The sequence below is a fragment of the Ptychodera flava genome, unplaced genomic scaffold (assembly GCF_041260155.1).
Source record: "Ptychodera flava strain L36383 unplaced genomic scaffold, AS_Pfla_20210202 Scaffold_39__1_contigs__length_1403739_pilon, whole genome shotgun sequence".
NCBI lineage: Eukaryota > Metazoa > Hemichordata > Enteropneusta > Ptychoderidae > Ptychodera > Ptychodera flava.
In genome coordinates, this window is record NW_027248361.1 from 704261 (window position 1) to 726086 (window position 21826).

At 36.5% G+C, this 21826-nt stretch overlaps 2 protein-coding genes across 2 annotated transcripts in view; both read left to right on the forward strand.

The window, feature by feature from the left end:
- The first annotated feature begins 1108 nt into the window (after positions 1-1108).
- On the forward strand, positions 1109-18410 carry LOC139127895 (hyalin-like). Its single transcript, XM_070693751.1, has 22 exons — positions 1109-1280; positions 1867-2109; positions 2663-2908; positions 3575-3754; positions 4310-4552; positions 5136-5378; positions 5967-6209; positions 6764-7006; positions 7592-7834; positions 8465-8656; positions 9241-9483; positions 10075-10317; positions 10872-11114; positions 11699-11941; positions 12516-12758; positions 13342-13584; positions 14172-14418; positions 14969-15213; positions 15797-16039; positions 16625-16867; positions 17453-17695; positions 18283-18410. Exons 1-22 carry the CDS (start codon positions 1109-1111, stop codon positions 18408-18410), a joined length of 5055 nt encoding a protein of 1684 aa, XP_070549852.1.
- Positions 18411-18443: 33 nt separating this feature from the next.
- LOC139127896 (hyalin-like) overlaps positions 18444-21826 on the forward strand; it is a 46416-nt gene continuing 43033 nt past the window's right edge. Inside the window, exons 1-5 of the mRNA XM_070693752.1 lie at positions 18444-18524; positions 19166-19322; positions 19908-20150; positions 20843-20944; positions 21530-21655. Coding sequence (XP_070549853.1) covers positions 18444-18524; positions 19166-19322; positions 19908-20150; positions 20843-20944; positions 21530-21655 — 709 coding nt within the window. The remainder of the gene's footprint in view (positions 18525-19165; positions 19323-19907; positions 20151-20842; positions 20945-21529; positions 21656-21826) is intronic.

Sequence of the window (21826 nt, forward strand, 5' to 3'; positions counted from 1 at the left end):
GCATGGTGAGCTTCAAAATGTCAACTAAAGTTGAACTTGAACTTGAACTTCAAAGTGAACAAAATTTGAGTTACCTTAGGTACGGTTGGATTCCAAATGTCAACAAAAGTTGAACTTGAACTTCAAAGTGAACAAAAGTTGAGTTACCTTAGGCACGGTTGGATTCCAAATGTCAACAAAAGTTGAACTTGAACTTCAAAGTGAACAAAAGTTGAGTTACCTTAGGCACGGTTGGATTCCAAATGTCAACAAAAGTTGAACTTGAACTTCAAAGTGAATAAAGTTGAGTTACCTTAGGCACGGTTGGATTCCAAATATCAACAAAAGTTGAACTTGAACTTCAAAGTGAACAAAAGTTGAGATGGCGAAGGTAATTGTACCATCGGCTTTCTAAATGTACACATTTGTCAGCTGACAAGCTTATTGGACAGAAATTTTGTAAAAAATGCACAAAATAGAGGAGTTGCTTCATTTAACATCCAGTTTTAGCAAATTATAATGAAAAATGAGAGAAAATAATTGTAGTCAATTGTATAAGAGGATTTTTTCTTTAAAAATCTGCAAACTACCTTGAGCAATTTGATGTATGCAAGTTTTCTTTGCAAAAATGTAAGTACAGGTGGGTTTCATTATTTAAAAAAAATTATTTCAGAGAAAATTAATGAGGTGTGTTGGTATCTAAAATGTGCAAATTCATTGGTCAGTTTTTTCCTTCATTTTCATGCCATTCACAAGAGGTAAATTTATGTACATCACCAAAATTATTTTTTTCTCTGTGAAAATGGAAATTGTATCTTTGTGTCAAAATATGGCAATCTTGTCAAATGCAAAGAAAAATTAAAGTTATTTAACACAAGTTTTAGAATTCGCAATTTTGGAGATAAATTATCCAAAACAAGCAATCAAATGCCGCTACTTTTCCATTTTTCACATGAAAATTGAGAAAACCCTGACTTTTTCGTAAAGTGGGAACTCTTTTTCGTTCTGTTTCCAACTCAAATTGATATCCGTGTTTTGACTGTGATTGCGGTCACACAGACACAACTCCTCCAGTGGTCACATGCCCAGCTGATATTACTGTCGCAAATGATGATGTGAGACAACTGCAATGGTAATGTTCAGCGGCGAGTCGGCCACAGACAATTCAGGAACAACATCACCGGTAACTTGCAATCCAGCTTCCGGTACAGTCTTTAGTGATGGCGACACGACAGTCACCTGCAGTGCTACTGACGCTTCAGGCAACACGGGAACATGTAGTTTTACAGTAACTGTACAAGGTGAGTAATGACTCGGTAAAAAATCAATCTTCTAATTCATATGATAATGTGCAAGTCATCTACCTATCATTTTTAATTAGAAAATTGCAATGGCATGTAATTTTCAATCTCGCAGAACGAAAGTTGATGAATAAAACAATATATATCTCAATATATTAAGTCGAATGTATCCATTGCCTCCCATTCATTTGATATTTTTGACCATCTGAAACAATATAAGAAGTGTCACTTATCAAACAAAATTCATGAAAACTGGCCGACTTTCTCCCTTTTATGTTTTTTGTTGCTCTACAGCTGTCGAAATATAGACAAAATTGTGCCTGAAAATAGGATATAGTAATAATGTTATTATTGTTTATGAAGGGGTCAGTATGATAGTTTTCCAAAACCAAAATCATGACTGTCAACTTCTATGTACAGTGTTAGACTAAATGCGTTTTATGTCATAGTTTTCAATTCTGACTGTTTCTATATATCACGTTTAAAATATACGTTGACTAAAACATTCTACGTAAAAGGCTTATATTTGGAAGTACTCCAACTCAAATTGATATCCGTGTTTTGACTGTGATTTGCGGTCACACAGACACAACTCCTCCAGTGGTCACATGCCCAGCTGATATTACTGTCGCAAATGATGATAGTGAGACAACTGCAATGGTAATGTTCAGCGGCGAGTCGGCCACAGACAATTCAGGAACAACACCACCGGTAACTTGCAATCCGGCTTCCGGTACAGTCTTTAGTGATGGCGACACGACAGTCACCTGCAGTGCTACTGACGCTTCAGGCAACACGGGAACATGTAGTTTTACAGTCACTGTACAAGGTGAGTAATGACTCGGTTTATCATCATTGCCTAATTTTCTGATAATTTACAAGTCATCTTCCTGTCACTTTGAATTAGAAAATTGGAATGGATTGAATTTCAAAATTGCAGAACGAAAGCTGTTAAAGGAAACAATGACTATCTCAAGAAAATTGAGTTGTCCTAATGTCAGGTCAGAAAATCTTGTCTCTCTAGTTAATAAGCCTGTGCCATGTTTTGCTTCTTTTGATTAATGTTTATTTTGCTGTACAGCTCTCCCATATTATGACAGATATGTGCCTGAAAATAGTTTTAAAATATAATAATAATGATTTTATTGTTTATGAAGGGGTCAATATGTTAGTTTTACAACACCAAAATCATGACAGTCAATTTATATGTAAAGTATTAGAATAAACACGTTTTGATGTCATCGTTTGAAATTTTTGTAGTTTATGATATGCCGCGTCTAAAGTACACGTTCACAATAACATTCTACATAAACGACTTCAGTTTTAAAGTGCCTTTACTGACATTGTTATCTCTGCTTTTACTCCGAATTACGGTTACACAGACAACACTCCTCCAATTGTAACATGTCCAGCTGATATGACTGTCGAATATGACAATGGTGGCACAACTGCAGTTGTATCATTCAGTGGCGAGTCGGCCACCGACAATTCAGGAACAACACCAGCGGTAACTTGCGATCCAGCTTCCGATACACTCTTCAGTGATCCATCCACGACAGTCAGTTGTAGTGCTATTGACGATGCAGGCAAACGGGAACATGTAGTTTTACAGTCACTTTACAAGGTGAGTAATGACTCGGTTTATCATCAATTGCCTAATTTTTACGATAAGTTACAATTTCCGTTCCTTTAATATTTAATAAGAAAATTGGAAAGGCTTGTAATTTTGAAACTAGCAGAACGAAAGTTGATGAATAAAATAATATATACCTCAATAACTTGAGTCGAACATACACATGGTCACCTATATATTTAATATCTTGATTTACTATCAATGTAAGGAGTTTCTCGTATATAGCAAAATTCATCAAAAATTACATACTTTGTCCCTTTTATGTTTCATGTTGCTGTACAGCTATCGCAAATAATCACACAATAGTGCCTGAAAATAGGATATAGGAATAATGTTATTATTGTTTACGAAGGGGTCAGTATGATAGCTTTCCAACACCAAAATCATGACAGTCAACTTCTATGTACAGTGTTAGCCTAATTGCGTTTTATGTCATCGTTTTAAATTCTGACTGTTTCTGATATATCACGTTTAAAATATACGTTGACTTAATTATTCTACATAAAAGGCTTATATTTGGAAGTACTCCAACTCAAATTGATATCCGTGTTTTGACTGTGATTTGCGGTCACACAGACACAACTCCTCCAGTGGTCACATGCCCAGCTGATATTACTGTCGCAAATGATGATGGTGAGACAACTGCAATGGTAATGTTCAGCGGCGAGTCGGCCAATGTTCAGCGGCGAGTCGGCCACAGACAATTCAGGAACAACATCACCGGTAACTTGCAATCCAGCTTCCGGTACAGTCTTTAGTGATGGCGACACGACAGTCACCTGCAGTGCTACAGACGCTTCAGGCAACACGGGAACATGTAGTTTTACAGTCACTGTACAAGGTGAGTAATGACTCGGTTTATCATCATTGCCTAATTTTCTGATAATTTACAAGTCATCTTCCTGTCACTTTGAATTAGAAAATTGGAATGGATTGTAATTTTCAAAATTGCAGAACGAAAGCTGTTAAAGGAAACAATGACTATCTCAAGAAAATTTGAGTTGTCCTAATGTCAGGTCAGAAAATCTTGTCTCTCTAGTTAATAAGCCTGTGCCATGTTTTGCTTCTTTTGATAATGTTTATTTTGCGGTACAGCTCTCCCATATTATGACAGATATGTGCCTGAAAATAGTTTTAAAATATAATAATAATGATTTATTGTTTATGAAGGGGTCTATATGTTAGTTTTACAACATCAAAATCATGACAGTCAATTTATATGTAAAGTATTAGAATAAACACGTTTTGATGTCATCGTTTGAAATTTTTCTGGTTTATGATATGCCGCGTCTAAAGTACACGTTCACAATAACATTCTACATAAACGACTTCTGTTTGAAAGTACTCCGACTCATATTGATATCTGTTGTTTTGACTGTGATTTGCGGTCACACAGACACAACTCCTCCAGTTGTCACATGCCCAGCTGATATTACTGTCGCAAATGATGATGGTGAGACAACTGCAATGGTAATGTTCAGCGGCGAGTCGGCCACAGACAATTCAGGAACAACACCACAGGTAACTTGCAATCCAGCTTCCGGTACAGTCTTTAGTGAAGGCGACACGACAGTCACCTGCAGTGCTACTGACGCTTCAGGCAACACGGGAACATGTAGTTTTACAGTCACTGTACAAGGTGAGTAATGACTCGGTTTATCATCAATTGCCTAATTTTTACGATAAGTTACAATTTCCGTTCCTTTAATATTTAATAAGAAAATTGGAAAGGCTTGTAATTTTGAAACTAGCAGAACGAAAGTTGATGAATAAAATAATATATACCTCAATAACTTGAGTCGAACATAACATGGTCACCCATATATTTAATATCTTGATTTACTATCAATGTAAGGAGTTTCTCGTATAAAACAAAATTCATGAAAAATTACAGACTTTGTCCCTTTTATATTTCATGTTGCTGTACAGCTATCGCAAATAATCACACAATAGTGCCTGAAAATAGGATATAGGAATAATGTTATTATTGTTTACGAAGGGGTCAGTATGATAGCTTTCCAACACCAAAATCATGACAGTCAACTTCTATGTACAGTGTTAGCCTAATTGCGTTTTATGTCATCGTTTTAAATTCTGACTGTTTCTGATATATCACGTTTAAAATATACGTTGACTAAAACATTCTACGTAAAGGCTTATATTTGGCAGTACTCCAACTCAAATTGATATCTGTGTTTTGACTGTGATTTGCGGTCACACAGACACAACTCCTCCAGTGGTCACATGCCCAGCTGATATTACTGTCGCAAATGATGATGGTGAGGCAACTGCAATGGTAATGTTCAGCGGCGAGTCGGCCACAGACAATTCAGGAACAACATCACCGGTAACTTGCAATCCAGCTTCCGGTACAGTCTTTAGTGATGGCGACACGACAGTCACCTGCAGTGCTACTGACGCTTCAGGCAACACGGGAACATGTAGTTTTACAGTAACTGTACAAGGTGAGTAATGACTCGGTAAAAAATCAATCTTCTAATTCATATGATAATGTGCAAGTCATCTACCTATCATTTTTAATTAGAAAATTGCAATGGCATGTAATTTTCAATCTCGCAGAACGAAAGTTGATGAATAAAACAATATATATCTCAATATATTAAGTCGAATGTATCCATTGCCTCCCATTCATTTGATATTTTTGACCATGTGAAACAATATAAGAAGTGTCACTTATCAAACAAAATTCATGAAAACTGGCCGACTTTCTCCCTTTTATGTTTTTTGTTGCTTACAGCTGTCGCAAAATATAGACAAAATTGTGCCTGAAAATAGGATATAGTAATAATGTTATTATTGTTTATGAAGGGGTCAGTATGATAGTTTTCCAAAACCAAAATCATGACTGTCAACTTCTATGTACAGTGTTAGACTAAATGCGTTTTATGTCATAGTTTTCAATTCTGACTGTTTTGATATATCACGTTTAAAATATACGTTGGACTAAAACATTCTACGTAAAAGGCTTATATTTGGAAGTACTCCAACTCAAATTGATATCCGTGTTTTGACTGTGATTTGCGGTCACACAGACACAACTCCTCCAGTGGTCACATGCCCAGCTGATATTACTGTCGCAAATGATGATGGTGAGACAACTGCAATGGTAATGTTCAGCGGCGAGTCGGCCACAGACAATTCAGGAACAACATCACCGGTAACTTGCAATCCAGCTTCCGGTACAGTCTTTAGTGATGGCGACACGACAGTCACCTGCAGTGCTACTGACGCTTCAGGCAACACGGGAACATGTAGTTTTACAGTCACTGTACAAGGTGGGTAATGACTCGGTTTATCATCATTGCCTAATTTTCCGATAATTTACAAGTCATCTTCCTGTCATTTGAATTAGAAAATTGGAATGGATTGTAATTTTCAAAATTGCGGAACGAAAGCTGTTAAAGGAAACAATGACTATCTCAAGAAAATTTGAGTTGTTTTAATGTCAGGTCAGAAAATCTTGTCTCTCTAGTTAATAAGCCTGTGCCATGTTTTGCTTCTTTTGATTAATTTTAACTTTGCTGTACAGCTCTCCCATATTATGACAGATATGTGCCCGAAAATAGTTTTAAAATATAATAATAATGATATTATTGTTTATGAAGGGGTCTATATGTTAGTTTTACAAAACCAAAATCATGACAGTCAATTTATATGTAAAGTATTAGAATAAACACGTTTTGATGTCATCGTTTGAAATTTTTGTGGTTTATGATATGCCGCGTCTAAAGTACACGTTCACAATACATTCTACATAAACGACTTCTGTTTGAAAGTACTCCGACTCATATTGTTATCTCTGCTTTTACTCCGAATTACGGTTACACAGACAACACTCCTCCAATTGTAACATGTCCAGCTGATATGACTGTCGAATATGACAATGGTGGCACAACTGCAGTTGTATCATTCAGTGGCGAGTCGGCCACCGACAATTCAGGAACAACACCAGCGGTAACTTGCGATCCAGCTTCCGATACACTCTTCAGTGATCCATCCACGACAGTCAGTTGTAGTGCTATTGACGATGCAGGCAACGAGGGATCGTGTACCTTCACTGTCACTCTACAAGGTGGGCAACGAATTGTCGTAAAATCAATTGCCTATATTTTTACGATAAGTTACAATTTCCGTTCCTTTAATATTTAATAAGAAAATTGGAAAGGCTTGTAATTTTGAAACTAGCAGAACGAAAGTTGATGAATAAAATAATATATAGCTCAATAACTTGAGTCGAACATATACATGGTCACCCATATATTTAATATCTTGATTTACTATCAATGTAAGGAGTTTCTCGTATAAAACAAAATTCATGAAAAATTACAGACTTTGTCCCTTTTATATTTCATATTGCTGTACAGCTATCGCAAATAATCACACAATAGTGCCTGAAAATAGTATATAGGAATAATGTTATTATTGTTTACGAAGGGTCAGTATGATAGCTTTCCAACACCAAAATCATGACAGTCAACCTTTATGTACAGTGTTAGCCTAATTGCGTTTTATGTCATCGTTTTAAATTCTGACTGTTTCTGATATATCACGTTTAAAATATACGTTGACTAAAACATTCTACATAAAAGGCTTATATTTGGACGTACTCCAACTGAAATTGATATCTGTGTTTTGACTGTGATTTGCGGTCACACAGACACAACTCCTCCAGTTGTCACATGCCCAGCTGATATTACTGTCGCAAATGATGATGGTGAGGCAACTGCAATGGTAATGTTCAGCGGCGAGTCGGCCACAGACAATTCAGGAACAACACCACCGGTAACTTGCAATCCAGCTTCCGTACAGTCTTTAGTGATGGCGACACGACAGTTCACCTGCAGTGCTACTGACGCTTCAGGCAACACGGGAACATGTAGTTTTACAGTCACTGTACAAGGTGAGTAATGACTCGTTTATCATCAATTGCCTAATTTTTACGATAAGTTACAATTTCCGTTCCTTTAATATTTAATAAGAAATTGGAAAGCTTGTAATTTTGAAACTAGCAGAACGAAAGTTGATGAATAAAATAATATATACCTCAATAACTTGAGTCGAACATATACATGGTCACCATATATTTAATATCTTGATTTACTATCAATGTAAGGAGTTTCTCGTATAAAACAAAATTCATGAAAAATTACAGACTTTGTCCCTTTTATATTTCATGTTGCTGTACAGCTATCGCAAATAATCACACAATAGTGCCTGAAAATAGGATATAGGAATAATGTTATTATTGTTTACGAAGGGGTCAGTATGATAGCTTTCCAACACCAAAATCATGACAGTCAACTTCTTTTACAGTGTTAGCCTAATTAGCGTTTATGTCATCGTTTTAAATTCTGACTGTTTCTGATATATCACGTTTAAAATATACGTTGACTAAAACATTCTACGTAAAAGGCTTATATTTGGAAGTACTCCAACTCAGATTGATATCTGTGTTTTGACTGTGATTTGCGGTCACACAGACACAACTCCTCCAGTTGTCACATGCCCAGCTGATATTACTGTCGCAAAGATGATGGTGAGACAACTGCAATGGTAATGTTCAGCGGCGAGTCGGCCACAGACAATTCAGGAACACCACCACCGGTAACTTGCAATCCAGCTTCCGGTACAGTCTTTAGTGATGGCGACACGACAGTCACCTGCAGTGCTACTGACGCTTCAGGCAACACGGGAACATGTAGTTTTACAGTAACTGTACAAGGTGAGTAATGACTCGGTAAAAAATCAATCTTCTAATTCATATGATAATGTGCAAGTCATCTACCTATCATTTTTAATTAGGAAATTGCAATGGCATGTAATTTTCAATCTCGCAGAACGAAAGTTGATGAATAAAACAATATATATCTCAATATATTAAGTCGAATGTATTCATTGCCTCCCATTCATTTGATATTTTGACATGTGAAACAATATAAGAAGTGTCACTTATCAACAAAATTCATGAAAACTGGCCGACTTTCTCCCTTTTATGTTTTTTGTTGCTCTACAGCTGTCGCAAATATAGACAAATTGTGCCTGAAAATAGGATATAGTAATAATGTTATTATTGTTTATGAAGGGGTCAGTATGATAGTTTTCCAAAACCAAAATCATGACTGTCAACTTCCATGTACAGTGTTAGACTAAATGCGTTTTATGTCATAGTTTTCAATTCTGACTGTTTCTGATATATCACGTTTAAAATATACGTTGACTAAAACATTCTACATAAAAGGCTTATATTTGGAAGTACTCCAACTCAAATTGATATCCGTGTTTTGACTGTGATTTGCGGTCACACAGACACAACTCCTCCAGTGGTCACATGCCCAGCTGATATTACTGTCGCAAATGATGATGGTGAGACAACTGCAATGGTAATGTTCAGCGGCGAGTCGGCCACAGACAATTCAGGAACAACATCACCGGTAACTTGCAATCCAGCTTCCGGTACAGTCTTTAGTGATGGCGACACGACAGTCACCTGCAGTGCTACTGACGCTTCAGGCAACACGGGAACATGTAGTTTTACAGTCACTGTACAAGGTGAGTAATGACTCGGTTTATCATCAATTGCCTAATTTTTACGATAAGTTACAATTTCCGTTCCTTTAATATTTAATATTTAATAAGAAAATTGGAATGGATTGTAATTTTGAAACTAGCAGAACGAAAGTTGGTGAATAAAATCATATGTACCTCAATAACTTGAGACGAACATATACATGGTCACCTATATATTTAATATCGTGATTTAATATCAATACAAGGAGTTTCTCGTATAAAACAAAATTCATGAAAAATTGCAGACTTTGTCTCATTTATGTTTCATGTTGCTGTACAGCTATCGCAAAGAATCACAAAATTGTGCCTGAAATAGGATATAGGAATAATGTTATTATTGTTAATGAAGGGGTCAGTATGATAGCTTTCCAACACCAAAATCATGACAGTCAACTTCTATGTACAGTGTCAGACTAAATGCGTTTTATGTCATCGTTTTAAATTCTGACTGTTTCTGATATATCACGATTAAAATGTACGTTGACTAAAACATTCTACTTAAAAGGCTTATATTTGGAAGTACTCCAACTCAAATTGATATCTGTGTTTTGACTGTGATTTGCGGTCACACAGACACAACTCCTCCAGTGGTCACATGCCCAGCTGATATTACTGTCGCAAATGATGATGGTGAGACAACTGCAATGGTAATGTTCAGCGGCGAGTCGGCCACAGACAATTCAGGAACAACATCACCGGTAACTTGCAATCCAGCTTCCGGTACAGTCTTTAGTGATGGCGACACGACAGTCACCTGCAGTGCTACTGACGCTTTAGGCAACACGGGAACATGTAGTTTTACAGTCACAGTACAAGGTGGGTAATGACTCGCCTTAAAATCAGTTGTCTGCATTTTCTGATAATTTACAAGTCATCTTCCTATTACTTTGAATTAGAAAATTGGAATGGATTGTAATTTTCAAAATTGCAGAACGAAAGCTGTCAAAGGAAACAATGACTATCTCAAGAAAATTTGAGTGGTCCTAATGTCAGCTCAGAAAATCTTATCTCTCTAGTTAATAAGCCTGTCCCATGTTTTGCTTCTTTTATTGTTTATTTTGCTGTACATCTATCCCATATTATGACAAATATGTGCATGAAAATAGTTTTGAAATATAATAATAATGATATTATTGTTTTTGAAGGGGTCAATTTGTTAGTTTTACAACACCAAAATCATGACAGTCAATTTATATGTAAAGTATTAGAATAAACACGTTTTGATATCATCGTTTGAAATTTTTGTGCTTTATGATATGCCGCGTCTACAGTACACGTTCACAATAACATTCTACATAAACGACTTCTGTTTGAAAGTACTCCGACTCATATTGATATCTGTGTTTTGACTGTGATTTGCGGTCACACAGACACAACTCCTCCAGTTGTCACATGCCCAGCTGATATTACTGTCGCAAATGATGATGGTGAGACAACTGCAATGGTAATGTTCAGCAGCGAGTCGGCCACAGACAACTCAGGAACAACACCATCGGTAACTTGCAATCCAGCTTCCGGTACAGTCTTCAGTGATGGCGTCACGACAGTCACTTGTAGTGCTACTGACGCTTCAGGCAACACGGGAACATGTAGTTTTACAGTCACTGTACAAGGTGAGTAATGAATCAGTTTATCATCAATTGCCTAATTTTTACGATAAGTTACAATTTCCGTTCCTTTAATATTTAATAAGAAAATTGGAAAGGCTTGTAATTTTTAAACTAGCAGAACGAAAGTTGATGAATAAAATAATATATACCTCAATAACTTAAGTCGAACATATACATGGTCACCCAAATATTTAACATCTTGATTTAATATCAATTTAAGGAGTTTCTCGTATAAAACTATATTCATGAAAAATGGCAGACTTTGTCCCTTTTATGTTCATGTTGCTGTACATCTATCGCAAATAATCACAAAATTGAGCCTGAAAATAGAATATAGGAATAATGTTATTATTGTTTATGAAGGGATCAGTATGATAGCTTTCCAACACCAAAACATGACTGTCAACTTCTATGTACAGTGTTAGACTAACTGCGTTTTATGTCATCGTTTTAAATTCTGACTGTTTCTAATATATATCACGTTTAAAATGTACGTTGACTAAAACATTCTAAGAAAAAGGCTTATATTTGGAAGTACTCCAACTCAAATTGATATCTGTGTTTGACTGTGATTTGGGGTCACACAGACACAACTCCTCCAGTTGTCACATGCCCAGCTGATATTACTGTCGAAAATGCTGAAGGTGACACAACTGCAATGGTAATGTTCAGCGGCGAGTCGGCCACAAACAATTCAGGAACAACACCACCGGTAACTTGCAATCCAGCTTCCGGTACAGTCTTTAGTGATGGCGACACGACGGTCACCTGCAGTGCTACTGACGCTTCAGGCAACACGGGATCATGTAGTTTTACAGTCACTGTACAAGGTGAGTAATGACTCGTTAAAAATCAATCTTCTAATTCATATGATATTGTTCCTATCCTTTTGAATTAGATAATCGCAATGGCATGTAATTTTCAATCTCGAAGAACGAAAGCTGATGAATAAAACAATATATGTCTCAATAACTTAAGTCAAATGTATCCATTGCCTCCCATTCATATGATATTTTTGATCATATCAAACAATATAGGAAGTGTGACTTATAAAACAAAATTCATGAAAACTGGCCGACTTTCTCCCTTTTATGTTTTATGTTGCTGTAGAGCTGTCGCAAATATTAACAAAATTGTGCCTGAAAATATGATATAGTAACAATGTTATTATTGTTTATGAAGGGGTCAGTATGATAGTTTTCCAACACCAAATCATGACAGTCAACTTCTATGTACAGTGTTAGACTAAATGCGTTTATGTCATCGTTTTAAATTCTGACTGTTTCTGATATATCACGTTTAAAATATACGTTGACTAAAACATTCTACGTAAAAGGCTTATATTTGGAAGTACTCCAACTCAAATTGATATCTGTGTTTTGACTGTGATTTGGGGTCACACAGACACAACTCCTCCAGTTGTCACATGTCAAGCTGATATTACTGTCGCAAATGATGATGGTGAGACAACTGCAATGGTAATGTTCAGCGGCGAGTCGGCCACAGACAATTCAGGAACAACATCACCGGTAACTTGCAATCCAGCTTCCGGTACAGTCTTTAGTGATGGCGACACGACAGTCACCTGCAGTGCTACTGACGCTTCAGGCAACACGGGAACATGTAGTTTTACAGTAACTGTACAAGGTGAGTAATGACTCGGTTTATCATCAATTGCCTAATTTTTACGATAAGTTACAATTTCCGTTCCTTTAATATTTAATAAGAAATTTGGAAAGGCTTGTAATTTTGAAACTAGCAGAACGAAAGTTGGTGAATAAAATCATATATACCTCAATAACTTGAGTCGAACATATACATGGTCGCCTATATATTTAATATCGTGATTTAATATCAATACAAGGAGTTTCTCGTATAAAACAAAATTCATGAAAAACTGCAGACTTTGTGTCATTAATGTTTGATGTTGCTGTACATCTATCGCAAATAATCACAAAATTGAGCCTGAAAATAGAATATAGGAATAATGTTATTATTGTTACGAAGGGGTCAGTATGATAGCTTTCCAACACCAAAATCATGACAGTCAACCTTATGTACAGTGTTAGCCTAATTGCGTTTTATGTCATCGTTTTAAATTCTGACTGTTTCTGATATATCACGTTTAAAATATACGTTGACTAAAACATTCTACGTAAAAGGCTTATATTTGGAAGTACTCCAACTCAGATTGATATCTGTGTTTTGACTGTGATTTGCGGTCACACAGACACAACTCCTCCAGTTGTCACATGCCCAGCTGATATTATTGTCGCAAATGATGATGGTGAGACAACTGCAATGGTAATGTTCAGCGGCGAGTCGGCCACAGACAATTCAGGAACACCACCACCGGTAACTTGCAATCCACCTTCCGGTACAGTCTTTAGTGATGGCGACACGACAGTCACCTGCAGTGCTACTGACGCTTCAGGCAACACGGGAACATGTAGTTTTACAGTAACTGTACAAGGTGAGTAATGACTCGGTAAAAAATCAATCTTCTAATTCATATGATAATGTGCAAGTCATCTACCTATCATTTTTAATTAGGAAATTGCAATGGCATGTAATTTTCAATCTCGCAGAACGAAAGTTGATGAATAAAACAATATATATCTCAATATATTAAGTCGAATGTATTCATTGCCTCCCATTCATTTGATATTTTTGACAATGTGAAACAATATAAGAAGTGTCACTTATCAAACAAAATTCATGAAAACTGGCCGACTTTCTCCCTTTTATGTTTTTTGTTGCTGTACAGCTGTCGCAAATATAGACAAAATTGTGTCTGAAAATAGGATATAGTAATAATGTATTATTGTTTATGAAGGGGTCAGTATGATAGTTTTCCAAAACCAAAATCATGACTGTCAACTTCTATGTACAGTGTTAGACTAAATGCGTTTTATGTCATAGTTTTCAATTCTGACTGTTTCTGATATATCACGTTTAAAATATACGTTGACTAAAACATTCTACGTAAAAGGCTTATATTTGGAAGTACTCCAACTCAAATTGATATCCGTGTTTTGACTGTGATTTGCGGTCACACAGACACAACTCCTCCAGTGGTCACATGCCCAGCTGATATTACTGTCGCAAATGATGATGGTGAGACAACTGCAATGGTAATGTTCAGCGGCGAGTCGGCCACAGACAATTCAGGAACAACATCACCGGTAACTTGCAATCCAGCTTCCGGTACAGTCTTTAGTGATGGCGACACGACAGTCACCTGCAGTGCTACTGACGCTTCAGGCAACACGGGAACATGTAGTTTTACAGTCACTGTACAAGGCGAGTAATGACTCGGTTTATCATCATTGCCTAATTTTCTGATAATTTACAAGTCATCTTCTTGTCACTTTGAATTAGAAAATAGGAATGGATTGTAATTTTCAAAATTGCAGAACGAAAGCTGTTAAAGGAAACAATGACTATCTCAAGAAAATTTGAGTTGTCCTAATGTCAGGTCAGAAAATCTTGTCTCTCTAGTTAATAAGCCTGTGCCATGTTTTGCTTCTTTTGATTAATGTTTATTTTGCTGTACAGCTCTCCCATATTATGAAAGATATGTGCCTGAAAATAGTTTTAAAATATAATAATAATGATATTATTGTTTATGAAGGGGTCAATATGTTAGTTTACAACACCAAAATCATGACAGTCAATTTATATGTAAAGTATTGGAATAAACACGTTTTGATGTCATCGTTTGAAATTTTTGTGGTTTATGATATGCCGCGTCTAAAGTACACGTTCACAATAACATTCTACATAAACGACTTCTGTTTGAAAGTACTCCGACTCATATTGATATCTGTGTTTGACTGTGATTTGCGGTCACACAGACACAACTCCTTCAGTTGTCATGTCCCAGCTGATATTACTGTCGCAAATGATGATGGTGAGACAACTGCAATGGTAATGTTCAGCGGCGAGTCGGCCACAGACAATTCAGGAACACCACCACCGGTACTTGCAATCCAGCTTCCGGTACAGTCTTTAGTGATGGCGACACGACAGTCACCTGCAGTGCTACTGACGCTTCAGGCAACACGGGAACATGTAGTTTTACAGTCACTGTACAAGGTGAGTAATGACTCGGTTTATCATCATTGCCTAATTTTTACGATAAGTTACAATTTCCGTTCCTTTAATATTTAATAAGAAAATTGGAAAGGCTTGTAATTTTGAAACTAGCAGAACGAAAGTTGATGAATAAAATAATATATACCTCAATAACTTGAGTCGAACATATACATGGTCACCCATATATTTAATATCTTGATTTACTATCAATGTAAGGAGTTTCTCGTATAAAACAAAATTCATGAAAAATTACAGACTTTGTCCCTTTTATGTTTCATGTTGCTGTACAGCTATCGCAAATAATCACACAATAGTGCCTTAAAATAGGATATAGGAATAATGTTATTATTGTTTACGAAGGGGTCAGTATGATAGCTTTCTTCCAACACCAAAATCATGACAGTCAACTTCTATGTACAGTGTTAGCCTAATTGCGTTTTATGTCATCGTTTTAAATTCTGACTGTTTCTGATATATCACGTTTAAAATATACGTTGACTAAAACATTCTACATAAAAGGCTTATATTTGGAAGTACTCCAACTCAAATTGATATCTGTGTTTGGACTGTGATTTGCGGTCACACAGACACAACTCCTCCAGTTGTCACATGCCCAGCTGATATTACTGTCGCAAATGATGATGGTGAGGCAACTGCAATGGTAATGTTCAGCGGCGAGTCGGCCACAGACAATTCAGGAACAACACCACCGGTAACTTGCAATCCAGCTTCCGGTACAGTCTTTAGTGATGGCGACACGACAGTCACCTGCAGTGCTACTGACGCTTCAGGCAACACGGGAACATGTAGTTTTACAGTAACTGTACAAGGTGAGTAATGACTCGGTAAAAATCAATCTTCTAATTCATATGATAATGTGCAAGTCATCTACCTATCATTTTTAATTAGAAAATTGCAATGGCATGTAATTTTCAATCTCGCAGAACGAAAGTTGATGAATAAAACAATATATATCTCAATATATTAAGTCGAATGTATCCATTGCCTCCCATTCATTTGATATTTTGACAATGTGAAACAATATAAGAAGTGTCACTTATCAAACCAAATTCATGAAAACTGGCCGACTTTCTCCCTTTTATGTTTTTTGTTGCTGTACAGCTGTCGCAAATATAGACAAAATTGTGCCTGAAAATAGGATATAGTAATAATGTTATTATTGTTTATGAAGGGGTCAGTATGATAGTTTTCCAAACCAAAATCATGACTGTCAACTTCTATGTACAGTGTTAGACTAAATGCGTTTTATGTCATAGTTTTCAATTCTGACTGTTTCTGATATATCACGTTTAAAATATACGTTGACTAAAACATTCTACGTAAAAGGCTTATATTTGGAAGTACTCCAACTCAAATTGATATCCGTGTTTTGACTGTGATTTGCGGTCACACAGACACAACTCCTCCAGTGGTCACATGCCCAGCTGATATTACTGTCGCAAATGATGATGGTGAGACAACTGCAATGGTAATGTTCAGCGGCGAGTCGGCCACAGACAATTCAGGAACAACATCACCGGTAACTTGCAATCCAGCTTCCGGTACAGTCTTTAGTGATGGCGACACGACAGTCACCTGCAGTGCTACTGACGCTTCAGGCAACACGGGAACATGTAGTTTTACAGTCACTGTACAAGGTGAGTAATGACTCGGTTTATCATCAATTGCCTAATTTTTACGATAAGTTACAATTTCCGTTCCTTTAATATTTAATAAGAAAATTGGAAAGGCTTGTAATTTTGAAACTAGCAGAACGAAAGTTGATGAATAAAATAATATATACCTCAATAACTTGAGTCGAACATATACATGGTCACCCATATATTTAATATCTTGATTTACTATCAATGTAAGGAGTTTCTCGTATAAAACAAAATTCATGAAAAATTACAGACTTTGTCACTTTTATGTTTCATGTTGCTGTACAGCTATCGCAAATAATCACACAATAGTGCCTGAAAATAGGATATAGGAATAATGTTATTATTGTTTACGAAGGGGTCAGTATGATAGCTTTCCAACACCAAAATCATGACAGTCAACTTCTATGTACAGTGTTAGCCTAATTGCGTTTTATGTCATCGTTTTAAATTCTGACTGTTTCTGATATATCACGTTTAAAATATACGTTGACTAAAACATTCTACGTAAAAGGCTTATATTTGGAAGTACTCCAACTCAGATTGATATCTGTGTTTTGACTGTGATTTGCGGTCACACAGACACAACTCCTCCAGTTGTCACATGCCCAGCTGATATTACTGTCGCAAATGATGATGGTGAGACAACTGCAATGGTAATGTTCAGCGGCGAGTCGGCCACAGACAATTCAGGAACACCATCACCGGTAACTTGCAATCCAGCTTCCGGTACAGTCTTTAGTGATGGCGACACGACAGTCACCTGCAGTGCTACTGACGCTTCAGGCAACACGGGAACATGTAGTTTTACAGTAACTGTACAAGGTGAGTAATGACTCGGTAAAAAATCAATCTTCTAATTCATATGATAATTGCAAGTCATCTACCTATCATTTTTAATTAGAAAATTGCAATGGCATGTAATTTTCAATCTCGCAGAACGAAAGTTGATGAATAAAACAATATATATCTCAATATATTAAGTCGAATGTATTCATTGCCTCCCATTCATTTGATATTTTTGACCATGTGAAACAATATAAGAAGTGTCACTTATCAAACAAAATTCATGAAAACTGGCCGACTTTCTCCCTTTTTTGTTTTTTGTTGCTGTACAGCTGTCGCAAATATAGACAAAATTGTGCCTGAAAATAGGATATAGTAATAATGTTATTATTGTTTATGAAGGGGTCAGTATGATAGTTTTCCAAAACCAAAATCATGACTGTCAACTTCTATGTACAGTGTTAGACTAAATGCGTTTTATGTCATAGTTTTCAATTCTGACTGTTTCTGATATATCACGTTTAAAATATACGTTGACTAAAACATTCTACGTAAAAGGCTTATATTTGGAAGTACTCCAACTCAAATTGATATCCATGTTTTGACTGTGATTTGCGGTCACACAGACACAACTCCTCCAGTGGTCACATGCCCAGCTGATATTACTGTCGCAAATGATGATGGTGAGACAACTGCAATGGTAATGTTCAGCGGCGAGTCGCCACAGACAATTCAGGAACAACATCACCGGTAACTTGCAATCCAGCTTCCGGTACAGTCTTTAGTGATGGCGACACGACAGTCACCTGCAGTGCTACTGACGCTTCAGGCAACACGGGAACATGTAGTTTTACAGTCACTGTACAAGGTGAGTAATGACTCGGTTTATCATCATTGCCTAATTTTCTGATAATTTACAAGTCATCTTCTTGTCACTTTGAATTAGAAAATTGGAATGGATTGTAATTTTCAAAATTGCAGAACGAAAGCTGTTAAAGGAAACAATGACTATCTCAAGAAAATTTGAGTTGTCCTAATGTCAGGTCAGAAAATCTTGTCTCTCTAGGTTAATAAGCCTGTGCCATGTTTTGCTTTTTTGATTAATGTTTATTTTGCTGTACAGCTCTCCCATATTATGACAGATATGTGCCTGAAAATAGTTTTAAAATATAATAATAATGATATTATTGTTTATGAAGGGGTCAATATGTTAGTTTTACAACACCAAAATCATGACAGTCAATTTATATGTAAAGTATTAGAATAAACACGTTTTGATGTCATCGTTTGAAATTTTTGTGGTTTATGATATGCCGCGTCTAAAGTACACGTTCACAATAACATTCTACATAAACGACTTCTGTTTGAAAGTACTCCGACTCATATTGATATCTGTGTTTTGACTGTGATTTGCGGTCACACAGACACAACTCCTCCAGTTGTCACATGCCCAGCTGATATTACTGTCGCAAATGATGATGGTGAGACAACTGCAATGGTAATGTTCAGCGGCGAGTCGGCCACAGACAATTCAGGAACAACACCACGGTAACTTGCAATCCAGCTTCCGGTACAGTCTTTAGTGATGGCGACACGACAGTCACCTGCAGTGCTACTGACGCTTCAGGCAACACGGGAACATGTAGTTTTACAGTAACTGTACAAGGTGAGTAATGACTCGGTAAAAAATCAATCTTCTAATTCATATGATAATGTGCAAGTCATCTACCTATCATTTTTAATTAGAAAATTGCAATGGCATGTAATTTTCAATCTCGCAGAACGAAAGTTGATGAATAAAACAATATATATCTCAATATATTAAGTCGAATGTATCCATTGCCTCCCATTCATTTGATATTTTTGACCATGTGAAACAATATAAGAAGTGTCACTTATCAAACAAAATTCATGAAAACTGGCCGACTTTCTCCCTTTTATGTTTTTGTTGCTGTACAGCTGTCGCAAATATAGACAAAATTGTGCCTGAAAATAGGATATAGTAATAAGTTATTATTGTTTATGAAGGGGTCAGTATGATAGTTTTCCAAAACCAAAATCATGACTGTCAACTTCTATGTACAGTGTTAGACTAAATGCGTTTTATGTCATAGTTTTCAATTCTGACTGTTTCTGATATATCACGTTTAAAATATACGTTGACTAAAACATTCTACGTAAAAGGCTTATATTGGAAGTACTCCAACTCAAATTGATATCCGTGTTTTGACTGTGATTTGCGGTCACACAGACACAACTCCTCCAGTGGTCACATGCCCAGCTGATATTACTGTCGCAAATGATGATGGTGAGACAACTGCAATGGTAATGTTCAGCGGCGAGTCGGCCACAGACAATTCAGGAACAACATCACCGGTAACTTGCAATCCAGCTTCCGGTACAGTCTTTAGTGATGGCGACACGACAGTCACCTGCAGTGCTACTGACGCTTCAGGCAACACGGGAACATGTAGTTTTACAGTAACTGTACAAGGTGAGTAATGACTCGGTTTATCATCATTGCCTAATTTTCTGATAATTTACAAGTCATCTTCCTGTCACTTTGAATTAGAAAATTGGAATGGATTGTAATTTTCAAAATTGCAGAACGAAAGCTGTTAAAGGAAACAATGACTATCTCAAGAAAATTTGAGTTGTCCTAATGTCAGGTCAGAAAATCTTGTCTCTCTAGTTATAAGCCTGTGCCATGTTTTGCTTCTTTTGATTAATGTTTATTTTGCTGTACAGCTCTCCCATATTATGAAAGATATGTGCCTGAAAATAGTTTTAAATATAATAATAATGATATTATTGTTTATGAAGGGGTCAATATGTTAGTTTTACAACACCAAAATCATGACAGTCAATTTATATGTAAAGTATTGGAATAAACACGTTTTGATGTCATCGTTTGAAATTTTGTGGTTTATGATATGCCGCGTCTAAAGTACACGTTCACAATAACATTCTACATAAACGACTTCTGTTTGAAAGTACTCCGACTCATATTGATATCTGTGTTTTGACTGTGATTTGCGGTCACACAGACACAACTCCTCCAGTTGTCACATGCCCAGCTGATATTACTGTCGCAAATGATGAGGTGAGACAACTGCAATGGTAATGTTCAGCGGCGAGTCGGCCACAGACAATTCAGGAACACCACCACGGTAACTTGCAATCCAGCTTCCGGTACAGTCTTTAGTGATGGCGACACGACAGTCACCTGCAGTGCTACTGACGCTTCAGGCAACACGGGAACATGTAGTTTTACAGTCACTGTACAAGGTGAGTAATGACTCGGTTTATCATCAATTGCCTAATTTTTACGATAAGTTACAATTTCCGTTCCTTTAATATTGAATAAGAAAATTGGAAAGGCTTGTAATTTTGAAACTAGCAGAACGAAAGTTGATGAATAAAATAATATATACCTCAATAACTTGAGTCGAACATATACATGGTCACCCATATATTTAATATCTTGATTTACTATCAATGTAAGGAGTTTCTCGTATAAAACAAAATTCATGAAAAATTACAGACTTTGTCCCTTTTATGTTTCATGTTGCTGTACAGCTATCGCAAATAATCACACAATAGTGCCTGAAAATAGGATATAGGAATAATGTTATTATTGTTTACGAAGGGGTCAGTATGATAGCTTTCCAACACCAAAATCATGACAGTCAACTTCTATGTACAGTGTTAGCCTAATTGCGTTTTATGTCATCGTTTTAAATTCTGACTGTTTCTGATATATCACGTTTAAAATATACGTTGACTAAAACATTCTACGTAAAAGGCTAATATTTGGAAGTACTCCAACTCAAATTGATATCTGTGTTTTGACTGTGATTTGCGGTCACACAGACACAACTCCTCCAGTTGTCACATGCCCAGCTGATATTACTGTCGCAAATGATGATGGTGAGGCAACTGCAATGGTAATGTTCAGCGGCGAGTCGGCCACAGACAATTCAGGAACAACCACCACCGGTAACTTGCAATCCAGCTTCCGGTACAGTCTTTAGTGATGGCGACACGACAGTCACCTGCAGTGCTACTGACGCTTCAGGCAACACGGGAACATGTAGTTTTACAGTAACTGTACAAGGTGAGTAATGACTCGGTAAAAAATCAATCTTCTAATTCATATGATAATGTGCA